General features: G+C 34.7%; 2 protein-coding genes across 7 annotated transcripts in view; both read left to right on the forward strand.

Annotated features, from left to right (window-relative positions):
* The first annotated feature begins 12,012 nt into the window (after nucleotides 1-12,012).
* Nucleotides 12,013-15,902, forward strand: LOC120076125 (two-on-two hemoglobin-3). Its single transcript, XM_039029902.1, is given in 6 exon segments — nucleotides 12,013-12,049; nucleotides 12,052-12,142; nucleotides 12,462-12,580; nucleotides 14,390-14,500; nucleotides 14,503-14,537; nucleotides 15,771-15,902. Coding segments are annotated over 6 exon segments (525 nt in total).
* A 2,487-nt stretch (nucleotides 15,903-18,389) lies between these two features.
* LOC120076001 (helicase and polymerase-containing protein TEBICHI) overlaps nucleotides 18,390-22,830 on the forward strand; it is a 37,471-nt gene continuing 33,030 nt past the window's right edge. For 4 of the 6 annotated variants that reach the window (XM_039029770.1, XM_039029771.1, XM_039029772.1 and 1 more), the window contains exons 1-5: nucleotides 18,392-18,606; nucleotides 19,103-19,545; nucleotides 19,651-19,861; nucleotides 19,973-20,857; nucleotides 21,171-21,235. In XM_039029770.1, coding sequence (XP_038885698.1) covers nucleotides 18,571-18,606; nucleotides 19,103-19,545; nucleotides 19,651-19,861; nucleotides 19,973-20,857; nucleotides 21,171-21,235 — 1,640 coding nt within the window. In that variant the 5' untranslated portion in view covers nucleotides 18,392-18,570. Of the gene's footprint in view, nucleotides 18,607-19,102; nucleotides 19,546-19,650; nucleotides 19,862-19,972; nucleotides 20,858-21,170; nucleotides 21,236-22,830 lie in introns of those variants that run through there. The other 2 variants (XM_039029774.1, XM_039029775.1) reach the window with 2 other exon arrangements.

The following is a 22,830-nucleotide window of genomic DNA, read 5'->3' on the forward strand; positions in this document are numbered from 1 at the left end:
GGAGCCAACGAATGAAGGTTCTTTATGGATCTCAAGATCTTTGGGATATTATTGACAGAGGATATTTGGAGCCAGAAATTGAGGATGGTCTTTCACCACAACTACTCAATGAGTTGAGAGTGTTGGATTTTATGTCCTAAAACTCATAGTTTGTAAATTAATAAACTTATTCTATTTTGTTTTTCGATAAAATTGTTATTGAAATTGTAATCTTGAATCCAATAAACTAAGGTTTTGATGCTATTTAATGTAGTTTGAACTTTATGAAGTGACATAAATGTGGATCAAGTTCAAATATATAGCCAAAATGGTCTATAGTATATGCATAAGGTTGGACGCCTTGTTCTGGGGACACTATGGATGCGGCTCACTTTGTAGTTAGTACAAACGATGTGATCCTAAATTGTTCATATAGATATGTGTGAGTGGGGACATCCTATGCAATGAGTTTGCATAAGACGGAACATGAAATAGTCACTTTTTACGTTATAAATGTCGTTTTATGTATAAAACTGACTATTTCGTTAATTGATGACTTGGGTAACTTAATCTTAATCCTGAGTTAACTATGAGCTTCTGTTCACTCAAAATTATCCTTAGATCTGCATAGGTGAGGGCAGCTCATTATCGCTGGCCCAATAAGCCTCTCATTTCAGGGGTAAGATCAAGTGGATAGCTGGGAACATGGGGTGCAAGACGGAATTCACTCCTACCCGTTATAGAGATAGTAGATAGGTTGTTCCTTTTAATACTGAATCCAGGTCTTGAACAAGGGACTCCATCCTCTCCTTGGCCCGAGAGGGGTTCGGTTTATAGGTTGGACCTTAAACCAATTGTTCATTAGAGGATCAGTGGCACTTAAGAAACAAGATGTAGTCTTGGGGGTAAAACAATTTTTATGACCCAACCGAGATTACGAACAACCTGTGAAGGATTAGTTTACTAATCATTGTTATATCAAATGGACACAAATATATCTATAGTGAGGGGAGTGCAACTACGGGACTATAGTGGAATGACCCGTTAGTTAACAAATGTTGATTAGCTCCGTCTAAAAGAGTTTTAGTCAGCTAATCTCAGATCATTGGAGCCCATGATCTATAGGTTCATTAGGTTCCCCTACTAGCTCATATGGAATAAACTTAAAACAGTATGATAGAATAATTCGAATTGTCCGAATTAGGTGAAGAGAGAGAAACTGACAAATATATGCAATATAGTGGTCGATTTTTCAGTTTAGAAATACAGCTTTAATATTTAAATGTGATTTAAATATCAAGAATATGAATACGTTCATATTCGGAAGCTCGAAAATAATAGAAATGGTCAAAGATGTAAAAAGTCAAAGAGTTGAGTTTTGACTTTGAAAAGTCAAACTTTGTCCGACCTTATATTCAAATGTGATTTGAATTTCGAGAAAATGAATGTGAATTCATGCTCAGGAGGTCAAAATTAATCAACATGGAAAAAATCATAAAAAGTCAAAATGTTGACTTTTAGGTCAAAGTTTGACTTTGACAAAATGACTATTTTGCCCTTTGACTAAAGTTAGTGGGAAAATCCAAACTTTTGTTGGATAATTTCATTAACAAAATAGTGGGCTAGGTGTTGGCTTATAGTGGAGACATTAAGCCCACTTCGATAGTGGATTCTAGGTGTTGGGTTTTTATGAATTTGTTACATGCAATTTTGCATAGCCATTTTCTATAAATATGGGCTTTTCAATTTGGATTAAAAACTTTTGCCACTTTCGCCAAAATAGTTTTCAAAATTGAGCTGAAAAATAAAAACCCAAACCCAACCCAAAATCTATCTTCTAATTCTATCTCTTTCTCTCTCTCAGATTCTTCATCCATCGGGTCCCACAACCCGGTTCTGAGTCCAGAGGATAGTAGTTTAGCTCTAGTGGTGGTCCGTTCGTGTTCGGGTGGAGATGAAAACGTTTCGGAAGCTTCAAAGGTAATTTCTTCAAAAAAAAACCTAATTAATTAAGTAGGGTTGCATGCTATTTTCATTTTAATTGAAAGCAATTATAGTGTAATTAGATCATTATTCCGATGCGTATGTCTCGTGTTCCATCAGAGAGAAAAAAAGATGAGAATGCATTATTTTTCATCTACCAAGTTGTGGATGAAAATATTTTTGAAAGAATATCAGAAGTCTCTACTGCTAAAGCAGCATGGGATGCATTGCAGAATTTGTACGAAAGAGAAGAAAAGGTAAAATTGGTCCGATTGCAAACACTTCGAGCTGAATTTGATACCATTCGAATGAAAGATGTTGAAACTATTGAAGATTTTTTCAACCATGTTCTCTTAATTGTTAATCAATTGAGATCAAATGGAGAAGCAATCAAAGATAAAAGGGTGGTTGAAAAGATCCTTAGAAGCATGACTAGAAGATATGAGCATATTGTTGTAGCAATTGAAGAATCCAAAGATTTGTCAACTCTCTCCATCAATAGCTTAATGGGATCTCTTCACTCTCATGAACTCATTTGAAATTTTGATTATACTCCTTCAAAAGAATCTTTTCACATGCAATCTTTCTATAAAGGGCAATCTGTGGAAGAAGAGGTGGACGTGGCGGTAGAGGCAATAGACGATCCAATGTTGTAACAAATTCTGAGTCAGAGAGCAGAGATAATCAATCTTTTTCTAATAAAGGAAGGGGAAGAAATTCAAATAGAGGAAGAGGCAGAAGTGGTGGCCATGGAGATTTTTCTCACGTACAATGTTTCAATTGTAGACGTTATGGATATTTTCAAGCAGATTGATGGTCTAAGAAGGATAATTCTAATGAAGCAGAAACCACTCCAATGCATGAGCAACAGGATAATGATTAAGGTCTTCTCTTCCTCACATTCAACGTCCAAGAAACAAGCAATGAGGAAATATGGTATCTTGATAGTGGTTGCAGTAACCACATGACAGGAAGAAAGGATATTTTTATATCTTTAGATGAATCTCATCAAAATGTAGTGAAGACTGGTGACAACAAGAAGCTTGAGGTCAAAGGAAAAGAAGATATTCTTGTCAAGACAAAAAAGGGAGCAAAAAGAATTACTGATGTGTATTATGTTTCGAGTCTCAAACACAATCTTTTAAGTGTTGGGAAACTTCTCCTAAGAGGACATGATGTTATCTTTAAAGATAGCATATGTGAGATTAGAACCAATAATGGAGATCTCATAACGAAGGTACGCATAACTCACAACGAAATGTTTCCAATTAAAATATGCTATGAGAAGCTTGTTTGTTTTGAGACTTTAGTAAATGACTCTTCATGGTTGTGGCATTGTCAATTCGAGCACCTGAGTTTTGACACTTTGTCTCACATGTGTCAACAACATATGGTGAGAGGAATGCCAAATATTAAAAAGGAAGATTAATTTTGTGAAGCATGTGTTTTCGGAAAGCATCATTGAAATTCATTTCTGATTGAAGGTTCTTGGAGAGCATCAAAACCTCTCGAGCTTGTCCATACAGACTTATGTGGACCCATGAGAACTACTACACATAGAGGTAACCGTTATTTTCTCACATTTATTGATGATTACAGTCGAAAAACTTGGATTTATCTGCTAAAAGAAAAGAGCTCTACTTTCGAATGTACATTCAAAGCAATGGTGGAAAATGAAAGTAACTTGAAATTGAAAGCATTGAATTTGGATCGTGGAGGAGAATATATAATCTTTGCAGAATTCTTGAAAGAAAATGGAATCAAGCATCAAAAGATTGTTCGAAGAACTCTTTAACAAAATGGAGTTGCAGAGAGGAAAAACAGAATAATGATGGAACTTGCAAGAAGCATGTTAAAGGCCAAGAAGCTTCTAGATCAATTTTGGGAAGATATAGTAACTTGTGCTGTCTATCTCCTAAATCGAGCTTCAACTAAAAGTGTGCAAGGTATTACTCCTCAAGAAGCATGGAACGGATTGAAACCAACTATTAGTCACCTAAGAGTGTTTGGGTATATTTCTTACTCTCATGTTTCATATGAGAAAAGAGGTAAACTAGATGATAAATCAGAAAAATGCATTTTTGTTGGGTACAGTGAGAACTTCGAGGCTTACAGATTATACAACTCTGTAAGTAAGAAAGGTATTATTAGTCAAGATGTCAAGTTCGATGAAGCAAAATTCTGGCAATGGGATGCATCAAATAAAGACCAGAATCCATTACTTGTTGACATGAATGGCAAAGAAGATACTCGAGACTTGGAGCTTGAAGAGACTCAACCACTGACTTCACCTTCTTCATCACACTCCACAAGTGATGAAGAAACTACTCCAAGGAAGACAATAAATATTCGAGAGATCTATAATACTTCAAGAAGAATACAAGATGATGAACATGTTGGTTTTGCTTTATTTGCATATGTTGATCCTATATACTTTGAAGAAGCAATTCAAGATGAGAAATGGAAAGATGCAATGGATCAAAAGATTGATGTAATCAGAAGAAACGAGATTTGGGAGTTAGTCAAATTACCAAAGAATAGGAAAGCTCTTGGATTCAAATGGATCTATAGAACAAAACTGAAGCAAAATGGAGAAGTGCAGAAATACAAGACTAGACTCGTAGTAAAAGGTTACAAACAAAAGTTTGGTGTGGATTATGAAGAAGTTTTTGCACCAGTAACTCGCTTGGAAACTGTTCATTTGATGTTAGCCCTTGCAGCACAAGATAATTGGAAAGTTCATCAAATGGATGTCAAGTCAGCATTTCTAAATGGGTATTTAGATGACGAAATTTATGTTGAGCAGCCCTCTGGTTATGCCAAAATTGGAGAAGAAAATAAGGTGTGTCGATTGAAGAAAGCATCGTATGGGCTAAAGCAAGCACCAAGAGCCTGGTACAAACGTATCGATGATTTTTTCTTGAAGGATGGTTTCAGAAGATGTCCATATGAACATGCTCTCTACACTAAAGAAGACGAAAATGGTAATTTCTTGATGATTTGTCTATATGTTGATGATTTAATCTTTATGGGAAATTCAAACATGATGATTGATGAGTTCAAAGAGAGCCTGAAGAAATAATTTGAGATGACTGATATGGGTCTACTTCATTACTTTCTTGGTATTGAAGTTAAACAAGGTGATAATGAGATTACAATTTCCCAAAAGAAGTATGCAAAAGATTTGTTGATAAAGTTCAAAATGGAGAATGCTTATCCTGTTAGTACTCCTATGGAACTGGGTTTAAGGTTAAGCAAGCATAATGATAGTGAAGCTTTTGATGCCACCATCTATAGAAGTCTTGTTAGAAGTTTAATATATTTAACTACAACTAGACCTGATCTTATGTTCTCGTAAGTTTATTGAGTAGATTTATGACATCACCAAAAAGAAGTCATTGGGAAATTGGAAAGAGAGTTCTTAGATATATTTTTGGAACTATTGATCATGGAATCCATTATAAAAGGAATGTGGATAATGTTCTTGTTGGCTACAGTGATAGTGATTGGGGAGGAAATATTGATGATTTCAAAAGTACTTCTAGGTATGTATTTAATATTGGCTCTGGAGCAGTTTCGTGGGCATCAAAGAAGCATGATGCTGTAGTATTGTCAACAACGAAAGCTAAATACATTTCTTTGTCTGCAGCTAGTTGTCAAGCACTTTGGCTTAGAAAGGTACTACATGAATTGAAGTGTTCTCAAGAGAAAGGGACCGTCATGTTCTGTGACAATAAATCATCTATTTCACTTTTGAAAAATCTAGTTTTTCATGGAAAAAGCAAACACATGCACACCAAGTATCATTTAATCAGAGAATTGATCAAAGATGGAGAAGTATATATCAAGTATTTCAAGACACAAGATCAAGTTGCAGACATATTCACAAAAGCATTAAAGACAAACTTATTCTTGAAAATGAAAGAGAACCTCGGAGTCGGGGAAGTCTAGCTTAAGAGGGCATGTTAGAAATTAATAAGCTAGATACATTATGGATAACACATTCCTAGATACATTTCTAATTTCAAGATACATGTAATTGTTCAAGTACATTAATGGTATGTATACATGTACTTCATTTATTTTGTGTCTTTTAGGGAGTGTCTCTTGAGTACTATATAAAGAGTTTGATTCCCTCATTTGTATGCAAGAGAAAAGAATAAAAAATCAATAGAAGCAAATTGAAGTTTGAAAAGAAACTGAGTTTCAAGAGAATAATATTCTTCTCTTGTGCGTTTTTGAGTTTTGTAAGAGAACAAGTTTCTTTTCTTAAAAGTTTATGAAATTTTTAAAGTGAATTTAAAGTGGGCTCGTCAACGCTTCCAACAACATCATTGTCTGCCATCAAGCCCAATCGGTCAACATCCGTCTTCCAGCTAAGTTTGCCATTCATCATCTGCCATTCATCAGTTGTCTGCATTGCCCTGTCGTCTATCGACCAGTTGAATCCTTCGTTCATCGTCCACCTTTTCGCTCCAAGTTCATTGTTCATAGTTCGCCATTTTGTTCGTCTTCCAGTGTGGTCGCTAGCATTGAAGGTGGAGAGAGAGAGGAATAGAGAGAATGTGGGATAGAGAGAGAAAGAGAGTTGGAGAAAAAGAGGGTCCGAGAGAAGTGAGATAGAGTGAGAATGATTGGGGTTTTGAAAAATAATTTTGGGTAAAATAAAAATTACACCTGAATCCAGAAAACTTTTGAGTTTCCTTTCTTGAAATGTATAATTGATTATAGGTGGGGACAAAAAGGTAATTGAGCCCTAATGTTTATGTAATTAAGAAGTTAACTTAGACATTCTTGTAAATAATAGAAAAATTGGACATATGTATAACATAGGGTCTTTATTAAGGTTTTACGTGTTACTATCCTTTATATAAATTTGTGCCCATAACATGAAATTATGTATCCATCCACTACACACAAAAAAACAAACCAATCAACCGTGAACCATCTAATGAGGTGTACGACATAAAATGACGTGAGATTCAGAAGAAGAAGAAAAAAAAAAAACTAAGAGGTTGTCACAATGTGACTAGTAATTTTGCACCATTGTATGTGTGTGAGATAAATTGTAAAAGTTATATGACATGTGTGGATTGATAGAGAAAAAAATGTTTTTCAAATAAATCATTTTTATTTAAACTCTTTTGATAAAACGGTCTAAATACGCTTTAAAAGTGTTTTAAAACCTATTTTGAGTTGTTGCCAAATATTTTGATTTTTTCCTAAATGACTTGTTTTCAGAATTAAGCACTTGAAAATTTGAACCAAACACACTCTTACTTTTGTATCCAATTATTATTTGGGGTGGACATTTTTTGTTTTTTAATCTACATACAACAATTATTGGGAAGCATCCACATTGTGGTGACCTTGTTGAATACTTTGTCGCATCTTTAATTGTTAAACATTCAACAATGCATATTGGAAGGATGACGTAAAGTTAGTTACATGCTAACTATCCCGTGAGCAAAATACCTAACAATCTATGGAGAGATAGTGTGACTCTAATTACAATTTGAACCCCAACAAGTTTGCATAAGTCATTGTCGTGTTATTTGTACTTTTACTTAAAAGGTTTCATATTAATGAAAAATGTTGTCTATACTTATATATTATGAATTCTCGTCTTTTCTAACCAACACGCGACTTTGATTGCATTCATAATAATCATTTTCTCAAAGAATAACCATCAAATTTTCTTTCAAATAGTCATAATTCGTCAAACTATTTGCTAATAAACAAGACTTTTTTCTCATCCAAGTCACTAAGTACATAGCCTATTTGGTATACATCAGACATATATGTCACCATGACTATGTCCTACGAGTTTGCGACTTTTTTATTTGTCACTCAATCATCGAAATTCTGATGATGTGGTTATATATATTGGGTGCATGATTTTTTTACCAGTGATTGGAGACAAGACGAACTTATTCATATTTCTATTGTGATAACTTGTTCATATATATTGGACGTAAGCTCTCATAACTTGGTTTTGGTTTTCACCCAAAATGTTTGATATCAGTAGAGACACTATTACTATTTACATTCGTGGATTCCTTTATTTTGTAATGATTGTACGATTTTGATTACGTTTTCAATAATGCGAAAACTCAACCAATCATCATTCACTTTGATGTACGACATAAATCATTTGTGATATTTGACCATACCAGAAGAAGTAAACTCAAAATTGAACAACATAGACATAACTTTCCACAATCTCTATGGAAGATATTGTCCATATTGGACACAAAAGCCTTGTGACGTTGCTTTTAGCTTCACAAAAATGCATGGTTGTATTTTTCAACAATGCAAAAAATCCACCATCATTTATCTTAATAAGGTAGATAAAGTTTGTGAGACATGACGACCACACTAACTAAAATGGAAAACATGACAATATGCCCTCAACGTATCTCTACGAAATAGTGTGTTGTACACTATATGCCTAAGTTCCATGATTTTGCTCATAGTTTTACTCAATATATCCTCACTAACCGATACTATTATTTTTCCATACTAACCGATACTATTATTTTTCCATATATATAGTGTGCGTGTTTTGGAATTCAAATCATCCACTTTTAAATATGGTAATTATGGTCTTATCTACTATATATGATTTTTATTTTTATTTTTTATTTTTTGTAAAAATCAAGCATGCAATAACTTTTTAAAGAACACTGTTTACAAATTTGAGAGACAAATATTAATGAGCTATTTGAGCCGTTTAATTTAGTTATAGAGTATGGAGTTAATATGTATGTGGAGTTATGAAGTATATGTGGTCCAGAGTTAAGTTACTAAACTAGGTGTATATGGAGCAATTATTTGTAATTTTAAAAAAGTATGATTTTTTTGTGATTAATTTTTGTTCATTTAACTTTTCTTTTAACCATTCAATTGCACACATATTTTCTCAAATTTTTAACACTCAATCGAGATGTCAATTTAAAATCTTCACATATATTTTTCAATTTTTTACATGTGTCTTGTACTACTATTTGATACAAACAACAAAAAAATACAATATACTTTCACATTAACAGAATGTTGAGTGTAATATGCACGTGAAAATTTGGCCATGCCAAAATGAGCATAGTGCTTGTACCATCAATCTCGAGGTTAGAGGTTCGATTCCCCTCACTCCATGTATTTAATTCAATATTTTGTTAAAAAAAAAAAAAAAAAAAAAGTAGGCCATCACAGGGTTTGGGGTTTTTTATGATATCTTATTTCAAATTTAGGTTAGGGTTTATTATGTATGTATGTTGGTGTTTGAAATGGAATCAAAATCTCACATTAACTAAGTAAGGAGATGATCATTAGTACATAAGGGACAACAACTATCCCAAATGGTATGGGATATTCGTCTATGCCTGGAACGAACAATATATGAGCTTTTGGACAGGTAATGAAGTGTTTTTGAAAAAGTTATTTGTATTTAAAAACTTTTAATAAATTGTTAAAAAAATATATATACAAATGTGTTTGGTTACATTTTTTCAAACCTATTTTTATACACATGTTTGTTTTGTTTGGCTATATAATAATAAAAAAAAACATTAACATTAAATTACTATGTTAGACGTCTATTAAACATTATGAGCTAATAATTTCAATTTTGTATTTAAAAATACTTTTACCATAAATTTTTTTAGTATATGATTGGGTGAATTATTGGTTGTTAGAATTAGTCATTGGAGATGAACGATGTAACTGGTGGTCGGAGTTAGTCATTGGAGTTCATTGTCGAAGTTGGTTGTCGAAGGCAATATTAGTACAAAGTTGGACATCAAAGGTGGTTTCGAAGCATGTTGACAGAGTTGATTGCTGGAGCATGTCTTTGATGACATTATCGTCAAAGTTGATCGACAATGTGCAAATTTCAATAGTGAATGTGATCGTAGTTAGTGAAGTTGAGTTTAATATCAACGTATGAAATTAGTGGTTAAAATCCAACTCAATTCAGCCAAGTTAATGCCACGAAACACTCATAATCAACAAAAATATCCAATATATTATCCCATGTGATGTGGCAAACACCTTTTTTTCTTTTTTATTAATATATTTTAGTTTCTATAATGGAGCTACATTATTAGCTCATCATGTATTCATGAATATTTTCCAGGCCACCCACCGATATTCCACAGCCCACAGATTCGAGTCCGTCGTCCAATGGCGTAGCTCCATCGACCCATTCAATCACTCGAATGGAGAGTCTCACTCCTGAGCTTCATCTTCCCTATAAATTTCATCCTTCGCCATTGAAGGCGTCTAACCTAACTTAACAATGTCTTGACCATTGATAACGGGTAGAAATGCACGTTATTACAGCACAAATAAGTAAAACAATAAGGAAATGCGACTGTAAAAATAAACAATATCATGTCCCAAAGTGTTAAACTGAGAAAATTGTGATCGCATGCGCCCATCGCATAAAAGCAGTTAATTTACTTATTTTGTGCAAGAAAAATGTGTTGGCGCAAGTAAATTTGTGATCCAAGGAATTAGGCGTCCGCACACATTGAAAGATTGCGATCGCAAAGTCATGCGATCGTATGCAAACACGATAAGTTGCTCAAGAAGGTGGCCGCATAAAGACGGCGCATCAAGGTGATAGCATAATAAATCATGATGGGACGGAAAGCTGATGGCGGTCGAATCCGAATTTAGTTGACAAGCCGTTAAAGCCACACTGTAGCAAGTACACTCAATTTTTGGTGACCTTTAATCGGCGCATCAGAACAAAAGATTTAATAACCCTCCATCATTGCAATCATTGGAGAGAAAGGTTGCTTCACCTTGAGCTCTATAAATATCGGAGACCACCATTGTAAAAGGGGTTAACAAGTTAGATCACCATAGATCATATACAAGATAGAGAGTCGTTAGTCTGTTCATATTCATACTTATATTTAGAAGACGGAGATGAGCTAAGAGACGAAGAAGCCGAGAGATCATTCCCAGGCAGATCAAGAGACTGTCAGGAAACGCTACAAAGGGAGAGAGGACCATCACTTGCGAAAGCAAAAACATTCAGCTAAATAGAGTGGAGTGAAAAAGACAGTGTAAAAAGCCACGGGAAGCAAGACATTGCTACCGGGCTTCTTATCCCTACATTCCATCATTGTTTTATATTCAGCACTTTATTTATAGAAAATGGAATTCTCATTCCAACTTATGTTCAATCTCTCCATACTTCACATGAATAGCTAAATTTCCGAATGGGTTGAGAAGTACTTAGCTAGCATGACCTAAGATTTACATTTTATGCGATCATCTTATCTTATGTATGCATCATTCACCCTTTAGAGATACTTAAGAGAGTAGTCGAAAGATAGAATCTAGACTTGAGAGAGTCAGATTAGAATCTAGGCTTGAGAGAGTCAGATTAGAACCGCATAAGCAAGAGATAGAAACTTAGACATAAGTTCTATTTGCTATTACGCATCGCATGCACCCTAAAAATAGGATATGATAGTATGCAGTCACCTTGTGTATGTGTGTATCATTTATCATCGCATAGACAAGAATAGAGGCTTAGACATAAGTCCTATCGACATTTTCGTATACATCGCATGCGTCTTAGAAATAAAAATTATGGCATTTGCATTGAGAGATGACATGCTTTTATTTGTGTGTAGCATGATCGCATAACTTGAACGCAATCTTAAAAAGTGTTAGCTAACCCCTTCTCATCCCGTTCACTGCATACTCATTGTAACTCTCGATTTTATAACTCTTTATTTGAACTCCGTCGCATAGGAAATATACTTAATCAAAACACCATCCAACTTATTTGTTTTCACCACCACAAGAGAATCAAAATTAATTGTCGCAAATTTATCCAGTAGTCCCTGTGTTCGACCCTGGACTTACCAAGAAATCTAGTGAGGCTTATACTTGGGTCTTATTAGGAAAACTTGCATGTGCAATGCGTAACACATCACTGCAACTTCACATCATAATTGCATCACATTTACAACGCATCAACCTTCGAGTCATTGACCTGAAGAAGTTGTTCACCACTGGAAGGGAGAGAAGATGCATAATTTGCAAGATAAGGCTTTTGAATGGAGTGGATTGAAGATGCCTTCGCCATCGATGAAGTCAATTTGTTTCAGAAGTTAGGTTTCCAGACGTTCGTTAATGTATCGACTAGATTCTATGACAGGTCTATTTCTGTTCTTCAATGTAGCATACACGAAGTGATTTGAGTTTTGTGTTGTTTTCTTATTTTGTTGAAAGGAAGTAAAATTGTTGCTGATTCTAAATTGGATTTTGTATCTTTTTTCTCTTCTTCGAGTAGACATGGAAATAACTTATAATTGACAGCTGATTGATAAATAAGACAATGGATGTGTCCATATCAGTTGATGAAAATGTTATTTGCTTCAACTATAATTGATCAGAATCAAACTGATTGTAATTTGTACTGTTGGGTACTGTGATTTATTGTTCCATCATTATTGTGAATACTATAGTGTATGAAGACTAGAAGGAGTGGTTCGATCAATTTTTGGGAATTCGAAGAAAGAAGATGCAATTTAAAACCAGTATGAGTTCTTCGTGCAGAGGATGGGAGGTCTACCTCTATATTCTCAAAGAAAAGGCAAGTTATTCATTTGCTCTCGCTAGTAGTTTTCTAGTATTGATTGAAAGCATAAACTGAACAGGCTCGAGGTTCAAATTTTATGTTTTGTTCTTATGCCAAATGGAGGGAATAAGATTATTCTTTCTTATGTGCAATTTTAGGTAGAAAGACCTCTTAAAAATATAAAAATATGGAAAAGAATAAAGACAATCAAGAAAAATATTTGATGGTTAATATATATACACAAATATAGAAATTCCAACACCAAATATATTTCAAAATGACAATTTCTCTTTATTCTCCCCACTTCTCCCGAAAATGAGAAACTACTGATATCTTTTAGTTTTTGGCTGTTTCTGAAAATCAAGCTTATAAAACCAAACGAAATTAGTTTGAAAAAAAAAAAAACAAAACTTACTTTTGGTTTTTAGAAATCGCCTAAGAATTCACAAGTTTCAAATTTTTTGTAAGAAAGATGAAAATTACCATAAAAGAAAATAGGAAACAACCATAAATTTCAAAAGCAAAAAACTTAAGATGAAATCAAACAGTTGTACTTTGTTAGTTTTTTTGTTTTACTCTAAATCCTCATTTCACCCATGAGTTTGGGTAATTAGTTTGATCTATGAGACTGTAGAATATATGAAATAAGAGATAGTACACCATTTTACAGGTTATGAATCTTGACCTCCTACCTCCTACCCTGATACAGGCTATAAAAAACTCAGCTGCTTAAGCAAGACTAAATTTAACCATTTCGTTCATTTCAACCGATATTGTACCATTTTTTGTTGTAATTGAGCACCAATTGGTTTAATAGAGGGACATACACAGAACAGTGTTCTAATGTTGTACTATGATCATGATTGTGTTAGGTTACCTCTTAACTAGTCTTAAAAACTGAAATATATTAAAATATGAAGGATGAAGAACTACAAGATAAGCTAAGTATAATGACACTTGAACCCCTTGACCTCTTGAGTATGCTAACCCAAGCACTAAACTACTCAACAACTGGCTAACTTCTCTTGATCCCCTTCCCTTTATTTATAACCAGATTTCTTAATTAACTCCTTAGTTAACCTTTATGCTCTTATTAATACCATACTAATATTCCTAACTAAGACTCTTAAAAATTGCTGTTTTTTCCCTTGATATTTAAATATGGGAATCTGTCTTTGGTTATTCTTTGTCGAATCTGACCCCTTGTTTGAGTTAAGGCAATCAATCAATTATGATGTTCAAAACTCTTCACCTAATAATTTATCATTGAGATCTCAATATGTCTTTTCTGCCATTTGAATTAGCATAAGTTATTTTGATGTCATGTGTGTGGGCAATCTGCAGTTTGGTTAGTTTATGAGACAAAGGGAACCTATTAAATGATGAAAGATATGTTTCAAAGTATTTTTCTCGTGTTTAAAAACACTTTTGCTATGTTCAAAATATTTCTTCCCCGCAATCATCTTGTTTGAGAGTAACGTAAAACTGTTATCATTGGTAAAAATCAAACGACATTTAAGTACTTTGTGAGAATATGCTTGTGTAGCGTCTAGTGCAATGTTAAAGTGATTTCTTATTAAGCATTTTTTTATCATAATGCACATAATTCAAGTACTTTTGTTAATAATTTTTTGTAAAAAAAAAAACCTGGATTACTTGTAAACTCACCCTAATTTAGCATAACTTATCAGCCTAATGACAGTTTAACAATTAGTTTGATATAAAATTATGGTCTTTGATGACCACAATTTCATGAGTACATAAAAATGTAATCTATTTGCAATATGCTTGTTATGATCCTTACAAAAGTTGGTGACATTTCAGGTCATCCAGCTTTTATAGGTCGACATCGACCATTCCCGATCACACATAGAGTGGTAGAAAGATGGTTACTTCACATGCAAGTAGCATTAGACAAAACCTCAGATATAGATGCAATTCAAATGTCAGAATGACAAATTTTTGTAGGCATGTATTCTTCTCTTGTTCCAGACCTTTATTTATTGACATTCTCTTATCTATAACTTTTTATTTATATATAGAAACCACCCTTCGATTAAGAAAAAAAAACTGAAAGAATACAAGGTTGTATAAATAGACACAATCTCATAAAAAGATCCAAACTAAAACAAAAATAAGTTCCAATCTAAAGGACAAGTGTAAAAATTCTAGAACACCAAAACTTAAAAGGGAGACATGAAATCTAACTAGCCAAATCCCTTCGAAGAGCTCTTAGTCTTTATAAACTTCTATTGTTTCTCTCGAGCCAAATGCCCTAAAAACAACACATAATCTTATATGAAGTAGTGAAGGAACTCTTATACAAGAATACCTCTGAGTGGAAGCGGATCGTTCCAAACTTATTGTTATAGAATTACCGCATTTACATTCTAACAGAACAAATATGCAATATACAATAAATTACCGACATGTTTTTAACAAATAAACAATAAGAGAATGAATACATACCAGTTGAAGACTCTTCTTCTCCAAATCTCATTCTCACCAAGGACTACTCCTCTCGCTCTCGCTAAGCATGTCCAAGCAAATCATCCACCAAATCACAGTCGTCTACCCACGAACAGTTTTCACACGAACATAGCAATGTGGAGGACACCACCACTTAGAACCCTCGGTATTCTCAGTGTGAGAATCCAGGAGGTGTGAGCTTTGTTGGATTTGGCAGAGGGAAGGAGGAAAGGAAAATCGTATACAACGACCAAGCAAATGGGAGAAGGCTGATGTCTATCGTATAGACGATGCTTGGTAGTTTAGAAGAAGGTACGTGATCGTTTAGCAAATAGGTCGCGATCATAAGACAATCGTTTAGCAAACAATCGGGCGCGCGATCCTTTAGGAAAGAGCTAGACGATTGTTTAGAAAATCTTATGCGATCGTTTAGAAAGAAGTGCACGTACATAACAATCACCTAGCTTGATAGTCTATACGATAGTAGCTCATTGTCTAAACCATCACACACCAGCGCCTAATTGATCACACGCTTGTCCCTAAACGATCGCATAGCGTGCCGTATTTTCTAAAGGATCGTCTACCTTTTACTAAACGATTGCTTAGTAAAACATACACGATCGTGTAGCCTCATCTAAACGATAAGCATCCCAACTATGCGATAGCTTTTTCTCTCCCACTTGCTTATCGTTTACACGATCTGTCTTTTCTCCTACCTCTACCAAATTCACCAAAGACCATACTTTGTACTATCACTCCGAGAATACCAAGGGCTCCAACTGGTGGTTTCATCCCCACTGTTTACTTGTTCGTGACTATTCGTGTTGCTGCCGTTCGTGTAGACGATCGTGCTGCCGCAACCGACTGATTTGCTGGACGATAGAGCGTGTAAAGATTATTCCACTGATTTTGAGCCCGACGTTTGAAGAGAGTCTTCAACTGGTATGAGAACTCTTTCCCTTATGTTTTATTATTTGAAGCATGTCGTTAATTAGTGTTTATTTGCATAAATATATGTTAGAATGTATATGTTGTATTTCGGTCACAATGAAATCGGAAAGATCCGAACGTGCTCATGGATGCTCTTTGTTAAGAGTTCCTTCAGATCAAACCCCTATCGAGCTAAGAGAGGGTATGATGCCACATTGTTCAAACCCTATAATCAGTCCTTAAGGAAGCAATTTATCTACTTACCCCAATATTAGGGAAAAAGTGAATTATATGTTGTGTAGCTGTGTTCCCAGCTTCGCAATTAGGCGAATCCCCAAAATGGTAGACATATTGAGTCGACGAACTGGCCACTCTCATTCATTCATATAAAATGACCGCCTTCATATGCAATAATTCACAACTCACTCAGAATTCAGGTAATGTCATCTATGGTCATCTTGGTGAAATGTAAGTCTCACTATTAATGGTGTTTTATAATGAGAATATTAATTTCATGGTCTGATCTTATACAAACCCTTTTGTATAGAACACCCCTGCTCACATATCTCTACATGAATGATCAGGATCATATCATTTGTAGAACTTTACAACAATTGTAACATCTACAAAGAGGACTGTATTTGTAGTGTCACCAGGATAAGGTACCTAATCTTATCCATCTACTACAGACCCTTCAGGTTATCACTTAAACACAATCCACTTGTATGTCTCTATATACATGTTTACGCTTTAGAAGATATTCTTGAATGTTTGTTTATTGGTTGTGTGGGTTAATGCTACTGAATGTCAAATAAAATACCTCAAATTTTATTAAATAAATAAATTGTTTGTACAATGCAATTATAAACTATAGAACTCATGTGATCTAGGGCATCAACCCAAACAACCCCAACTCTTCCTCCAACTCACCCTGACTCTCTCCTTCCTTTCTAATATTTTCAATGGCTCCACTCATCGACCACCCTTGGTGACTACTGCTATCACACTCTAACGACACACTTTAACGATCACCTTCGTCGCCCAACTTTGTTGTCCAACTCCAGGTTTCGACAACCACCTCCGGTAACCAACTCCAATGACCAACTCTGGGCTCTGACAACCACCTTCGATGACAACTCCAACGAAGACCATCTTCGATGATCAATTCCGAGAAACATCATCTTTGTCAACCAACACTAGCATTCACCTTAGACGAGCAACTCTGACGAAGACCACCTCTAACAAGACCCTTAATGTCAACCCTATTTAATCTTGGTGTTTTGATCTAATTCATTCCGAACCTTTGAAAGTATGTCGTAGTATGTCTGATTTTAATTTTATATGCATTTAACTTTATTCTAATCTAACTATATATCGTTATCTTACTTGTAGAGTCAAAACTAATTGCACAATTCCTCCAATAATTAGTTTGAGGTTCATTAGTTGTACATTCAGATTCTACTTTCTATAGTCCAAATTTTGTTTAATCGTCAAGGAACAATTGTGATGTATTGAGTGTCATTCCTTGTTGTACATTTTTTTACATTACATAGATATTTTTGTGGATATTATTATTTCATTTGTAAGCGGCAAATTAGACTTAACCATAAAAACTAACCATAAAAAATATTTGCAAAAATGAGTGTGCAAAAAAAAAAAAAAAAACTTTGTATTAGTATAAAATGCAAAGAATCGAATATTTGCAAAAAAAGAACAAAATCTTTTGCCATAAAAATTTGGAATTCATATTTCTGGGTAAGAAACAATATAAGAATTTGTTTTGTTTTGTTTTAATTAACATTTATGGTCGAGTTAAAATTAATTGAGGGTTAAGGATTAGAGAAAATGTTTATTTTATTAGAATATGACATGTCTTTGAGGATGTAGATAAAATTGTTATGCAATTGAGTGTTCAAGTTCTATGGTGAAAATATGTTAAATTTTTAGAAGGAAAGACAAAAAGTTATTTAATTTTTAAGCTTCTTCGGTGTTCATGATTAAGTGTTAAATAGTTGTTAAAAGTTTATATTTGTTTGAAATATGTTTAGTGTCTAGGAATGTGAAAAAGATATATGTTATGTAATCGAGTGTTCAAAAAATGAATTCAAAAGTTGTATTTAGTATATGTTTATTTTGTAGAAATTTGTTATGTTTTAAGAATTATAAAAAGAAATAAAACATTTTATAGTGTTAAAAATTTTAGGAAAATATGTGTAGTTAGAAATTTTTAAAAATAGAAAAAAAATTTCAAAACAAAATTAATTTTGTTTAGAAAAGCTGCACTAGATATCAAAATTAAACTAAACTCCGTATTTCAAACTTTCTTACTTGACCCACCACTCCATACATTCTATCTAAATATATTTATACCCCAAATACAGACAATCTAATCTTTTACCGACTCAAACGCCCTAAATGACTGCAGTAACCCCATGGCCTACTAACTTCGACCATTGCTGCTGCACTGTGAGTAATATTTCGTACATCGGCTTTCGCGGTAGGCTTGAGAATTTTAAAACTTCATTCGAATTCCATTTCTTTTTGGCGCCGAGACGCTGCCGAGATTGCAGTTCAAGTTTCGTCAAGGCTCTCTCGATTGCTCATGAATGGCGTCCGGCTCTCCTCCTTCTCGCATCGACCAGGTCTTCTTCCACTTCAGTCTGTATAGATAATACCCTATGGGCTAATACTAATCACCAACTTGAATTCAATTTTACTATTTCTTAATGTTCCCCTCAAAAAATGGCCGTTCATGTTCTTCTTGCCGATTCAGAGGGGAATTTCTTAAAGTTTTCTTTTTCTCCTTCTCCGTCTTCGTTGTCTTATGCGATTTTTCTGAGGCATGGGGAAGATTATATTGTGTTATGTTTGCGCTTTGGATCTTATGAATGAAGGAAATATCTACTTGGCTTCTGAGAACATTAAGAGGACCAAGAAATTCAATTTGCTCTTTGTTGTTTTTAATTTAGATTAATTCGAGGTCTATTACAATCCTTTTGTCAATTCTTGATGGGATGGGATGATATTTGTGTTCCTGAACATAATAATTTGATTGGACATATTATTTATTCCGATTTGAATTGATGGGTGGACATTTAAGCGGTTCTTATATGTGTGGGTTTCCTGTACTGCGTACAGTTTTATGCTTCAAAGAAAAGGAAACCTCTTACTCCCAGTCTGAAGTCTGGGAGTTACGACGAGGATGGGAAAAAGACACTTGAAGGATCGCCTGGTGCTAAAGGTACGTTGGACAATTACCTGGTGACCTCACAGGACCATTGCAACTCTGATAACCCATCATATTCAGTTCGGGAAAACTTGTCTGGGCAAGACCTGGTAAAGAGAAACCTATTGTTGAGAATTAATAGCTCCTCTAGAAATGAACACGAGGAACCCACTTTGTCTAGAGGGTGTGACACTGCTGCAGCAACTGAAGGAATCAAGAAAAGAACTCTGGAGGACTCATACGAGACCAACAGTTCAACAGTTAAAACTATGGCAAGTGACTGGGGTGTCACACCCTGCACGGAGAAACCAGAGCTTAAACAGTTTGCAGCTGATTTTTTGTCTCTGTACTGCAGGTATATGTTAACTCTAGTTTGTTAAAGATAACACGTTTTTATTTATTTATTTATGTATTTTTCCATGTTTGATTAAAATTATAAATGTTGTCGCCATATTTGTAGCAATGAACTACAGACAACTGTTAGTTCGCCAGTAGAGCAAAAAGTGACTTTTCTAAAGCGGCACCCCAGTCCATCTCTACTAGAGGGGGAGGCTAAATTACCAAAGAAGATACATTCTATTGCGGGTCCATCAAATGCCAAAGGTGAACCTGATTCCTCAAATGCATTGAGTGATGGAAACAAGCAGTTCAATTTTGTTGTTGAAACTGGGGTATCTGTTTTGGTTTCTTCTGAAAACTTGTGATTAGTTTGACCTTCTTTTATAGATGTATATAATTATTTGAAAAATCTGATATCATTTATCTGCATGGCTTCTATGCAGGATACCGACAGTCATCATCCTGTTATGCTTAAGGCATGTCTGCAGAAATGCAATGCACCTAGATCACCTTATTGTTTGACTGAATGCAAGACACCAGGCGTGTCAACTGTCAATACATGTTTTCATGCAACTCCCAAATCTGGAAGCTCGACATTTTCTCCTGGAGAAGCTTTTTGGAAAGAAGCAATTGTGTTTGCAGATGGTTTATGCGCTCCAAGCATTGACCTTATTTATTGTGATGCTAAAGGAGCTAATCTTGTAGAGAGTCAGAGTAATACAAAGAAACTTCCCATACTAGGGGAACCTGCTCAGAAAAGGTTAAAAGGACAGTTTGGTGGAGGTAGTGGTGGAGCCCGGCTTGGGGAATCTGGTGCTTCCTTAGTTTCATTGAGGAGTGATTTAAAAGAGTTAAATAGAAAAGTGTCTTCACTACCTGTTAAGCATTTTGACTTCTCGGCTGATGATAAAAACTTGGTTGAAAGTACGTCACCTTGTTGTGCTTCAAATGAATCTAAAGTTAATGCATATGACCTTAATGAGCAGTCTGATTATTGTTATACTACTCATGATAGTCTATCAAAGCATAATAATAAGACCCGTGACAGTGATTCTCTTACAAAAGAAAAGATACATGAAACTAAAGTAACTTCCTCTGTTCCGGTAGTGACTGAAGCGAAATTAAAAATATTTAGTCCCTCTGATAGTATCACATCTGACACAGCGGTTCATGAACTTGGAGCTTCTACTGTTCATGATTTCAAAGAGGAAATGACACCTTCAAGTTCAATAAGACATAAAGATTGGCTGGATTTAAGTTGCTGGCTGCCTCCTGAAATTTGCAGCATTTATAAAGAGAAAGGAATAACAAAACTGCATCCTTGGCAGGTAGCGTAAAGTATTAAAAAACTTTCTAATTGCTTCCCTGGCAAGTGTCTCAATATATTTGGAGTACATGGGCGTTCTTTTTTTGTACTCCATAAAATGTATCATTTTATAACTGAAACACATTACATTTTTAGTTGGTTCTATGAAAATATTACCATTTTGATATATGGTACTTTTTGCTATATGACTATGTTGGTTGTGTTACTTTGTTTACTTCTTTACTGTTATGCTATTTTTTCTAATAAAAAGAAACTTTCTTTACTATAATGCTCGATGATTGAAAAACACTCAGTATTCTGCTTCACTTTTATAGGTTGAATGTCTTAAGGTAGATGGTGTCTTGCAGAGAAGAAATCTTGTTTATTGTGCATCTACCAGGTACTATAATTTAGCGTTGACTTTTCCCTTTCGCGGGAGTGGGTTACTATTGTGTCACAAATATTTATAGTATCCAAGAACGGGGGGAAATGTTGTTGCCTGCTAGCTTTAGTTTAGGGGTCTTGTAGAGGGTACCCTTTCAGAAAACAGATATAATTTATAAGGTAAGCTTTTTGGAACCTTGTTTCAGAGTTTTCCCCAACACATACCTTAGTAATAAATAAAGGGGAGCTCCCCCATCCTTTTTCTTTGGTTGGGGGTGGGGATGGTGTATGTATTAGGGATTGCAAACCAATGATGCAGGGAGGCTCTTCTACATTTCCCCTCACATGGAAAGGGAAGCTTTTGTAGCGAGCTAGTTTCTTTGAAATTTTTGGTTTGGGATGAATGTAAGATGGTCCTTTAAGGTTTTAAGGGTTTGGAGCAGTATTCATTTCAATATCTTCTTTTGGGTTTCAATGAACAGAAATTCTTGTAGGATCATCCTTTATTTACAATATATGTCACTTCCATTTTCCTTCATGAAAGTCAATTGTTGAACCCTTTTTTTTTATAAAAAAATTAAATTAATAATAATAATAATAATTTTTATATTTTTAATAAAGGAAACTTTTCACAGATAGAAAAAATGTCAAACTATTTACAAAAATAGCAAAAAAACACTGATAGTATTAGCGTCTATCAGTGATAGATTTCTATCAGCGTCTATCATTGATAATCACTGATAGACTTTTTGTTGAAAAAAAAGAGAAGGCAAGAACACAAGATTTACGTGGAAAACCTTAGATCAGGGAGAAAAAACCACGTTAGAGACTGATTTTTTATTATTGAATTGATACACAAAGTACAAGAGAATAAGCCAAATAAATAGACTAGTGGGAAGCCCTAGGTTACATACAATTACTAAAATACCCCTAGGGTTACAAGCTGTTTTTCGATACTCCCCCTCAAGTTGGGGCATAGATATCAATAAGGCCCAACTTGCTGACACAATAATCAAAGGTTTGTCTCAGTAACCCTTTTGTGAGTACATCTGCAATTTGCTGATTTGAGGGAACCTAAGGTATGCATATACTTCCGTTGTCAAGTCTTTCTTTGATTAAGTGCCGGTCGATCTCAACATGTTTGTTTTGTCATGCTGAACAGAATTATTTGCAATACTTATTGCTGTCTTGTTGTCACAGAACAGTTTCATTGGGAGCTCATTGCCTTGATGAAGATCTGACAACACTTATCAACCAGATTTCTTCACATATCCCTAAACTCATGGCCCGATACTCAGCTTCCGCACTACTTCTGGTCACAACTCCCTGTTTCTTGCTCCTCCAGGTCACTAGATTACCCCAGACAAATGTGCAATACCCAGATGTTGATTTTCTATCAACAATAGACCCTGCCCAATTAGAATCAGTGTAGGCTTCAATGCAATGTTTATTAGATTTCTTGAACAATAACCCCTTCCTAGGTGTACCTTTCAGATATCTTAGGATGCGTTCAACCGCCGTCATATGTTTCTCATAAGGGGCCTGCATAAATTGACTGACAACACTAACTACATATGAAATATCGGGTCTCGTGTGAGATAAGTATATCAA

The sequence above is a fragment of the Benincasa hispida genome, chromosome 4 (genome assembly GCF_009727055.1).
Source record: "Benincasa hispida cultivar B227 chromosome 4, ASM972705v1, whole genome shotgun sequence".
NCBI lineage: Eukaryota > Viridiplantae > Streptophyta > Magnoliopsida > Cucurbitales > Cucurbitaceae > Benincasa > Benincasa hispida.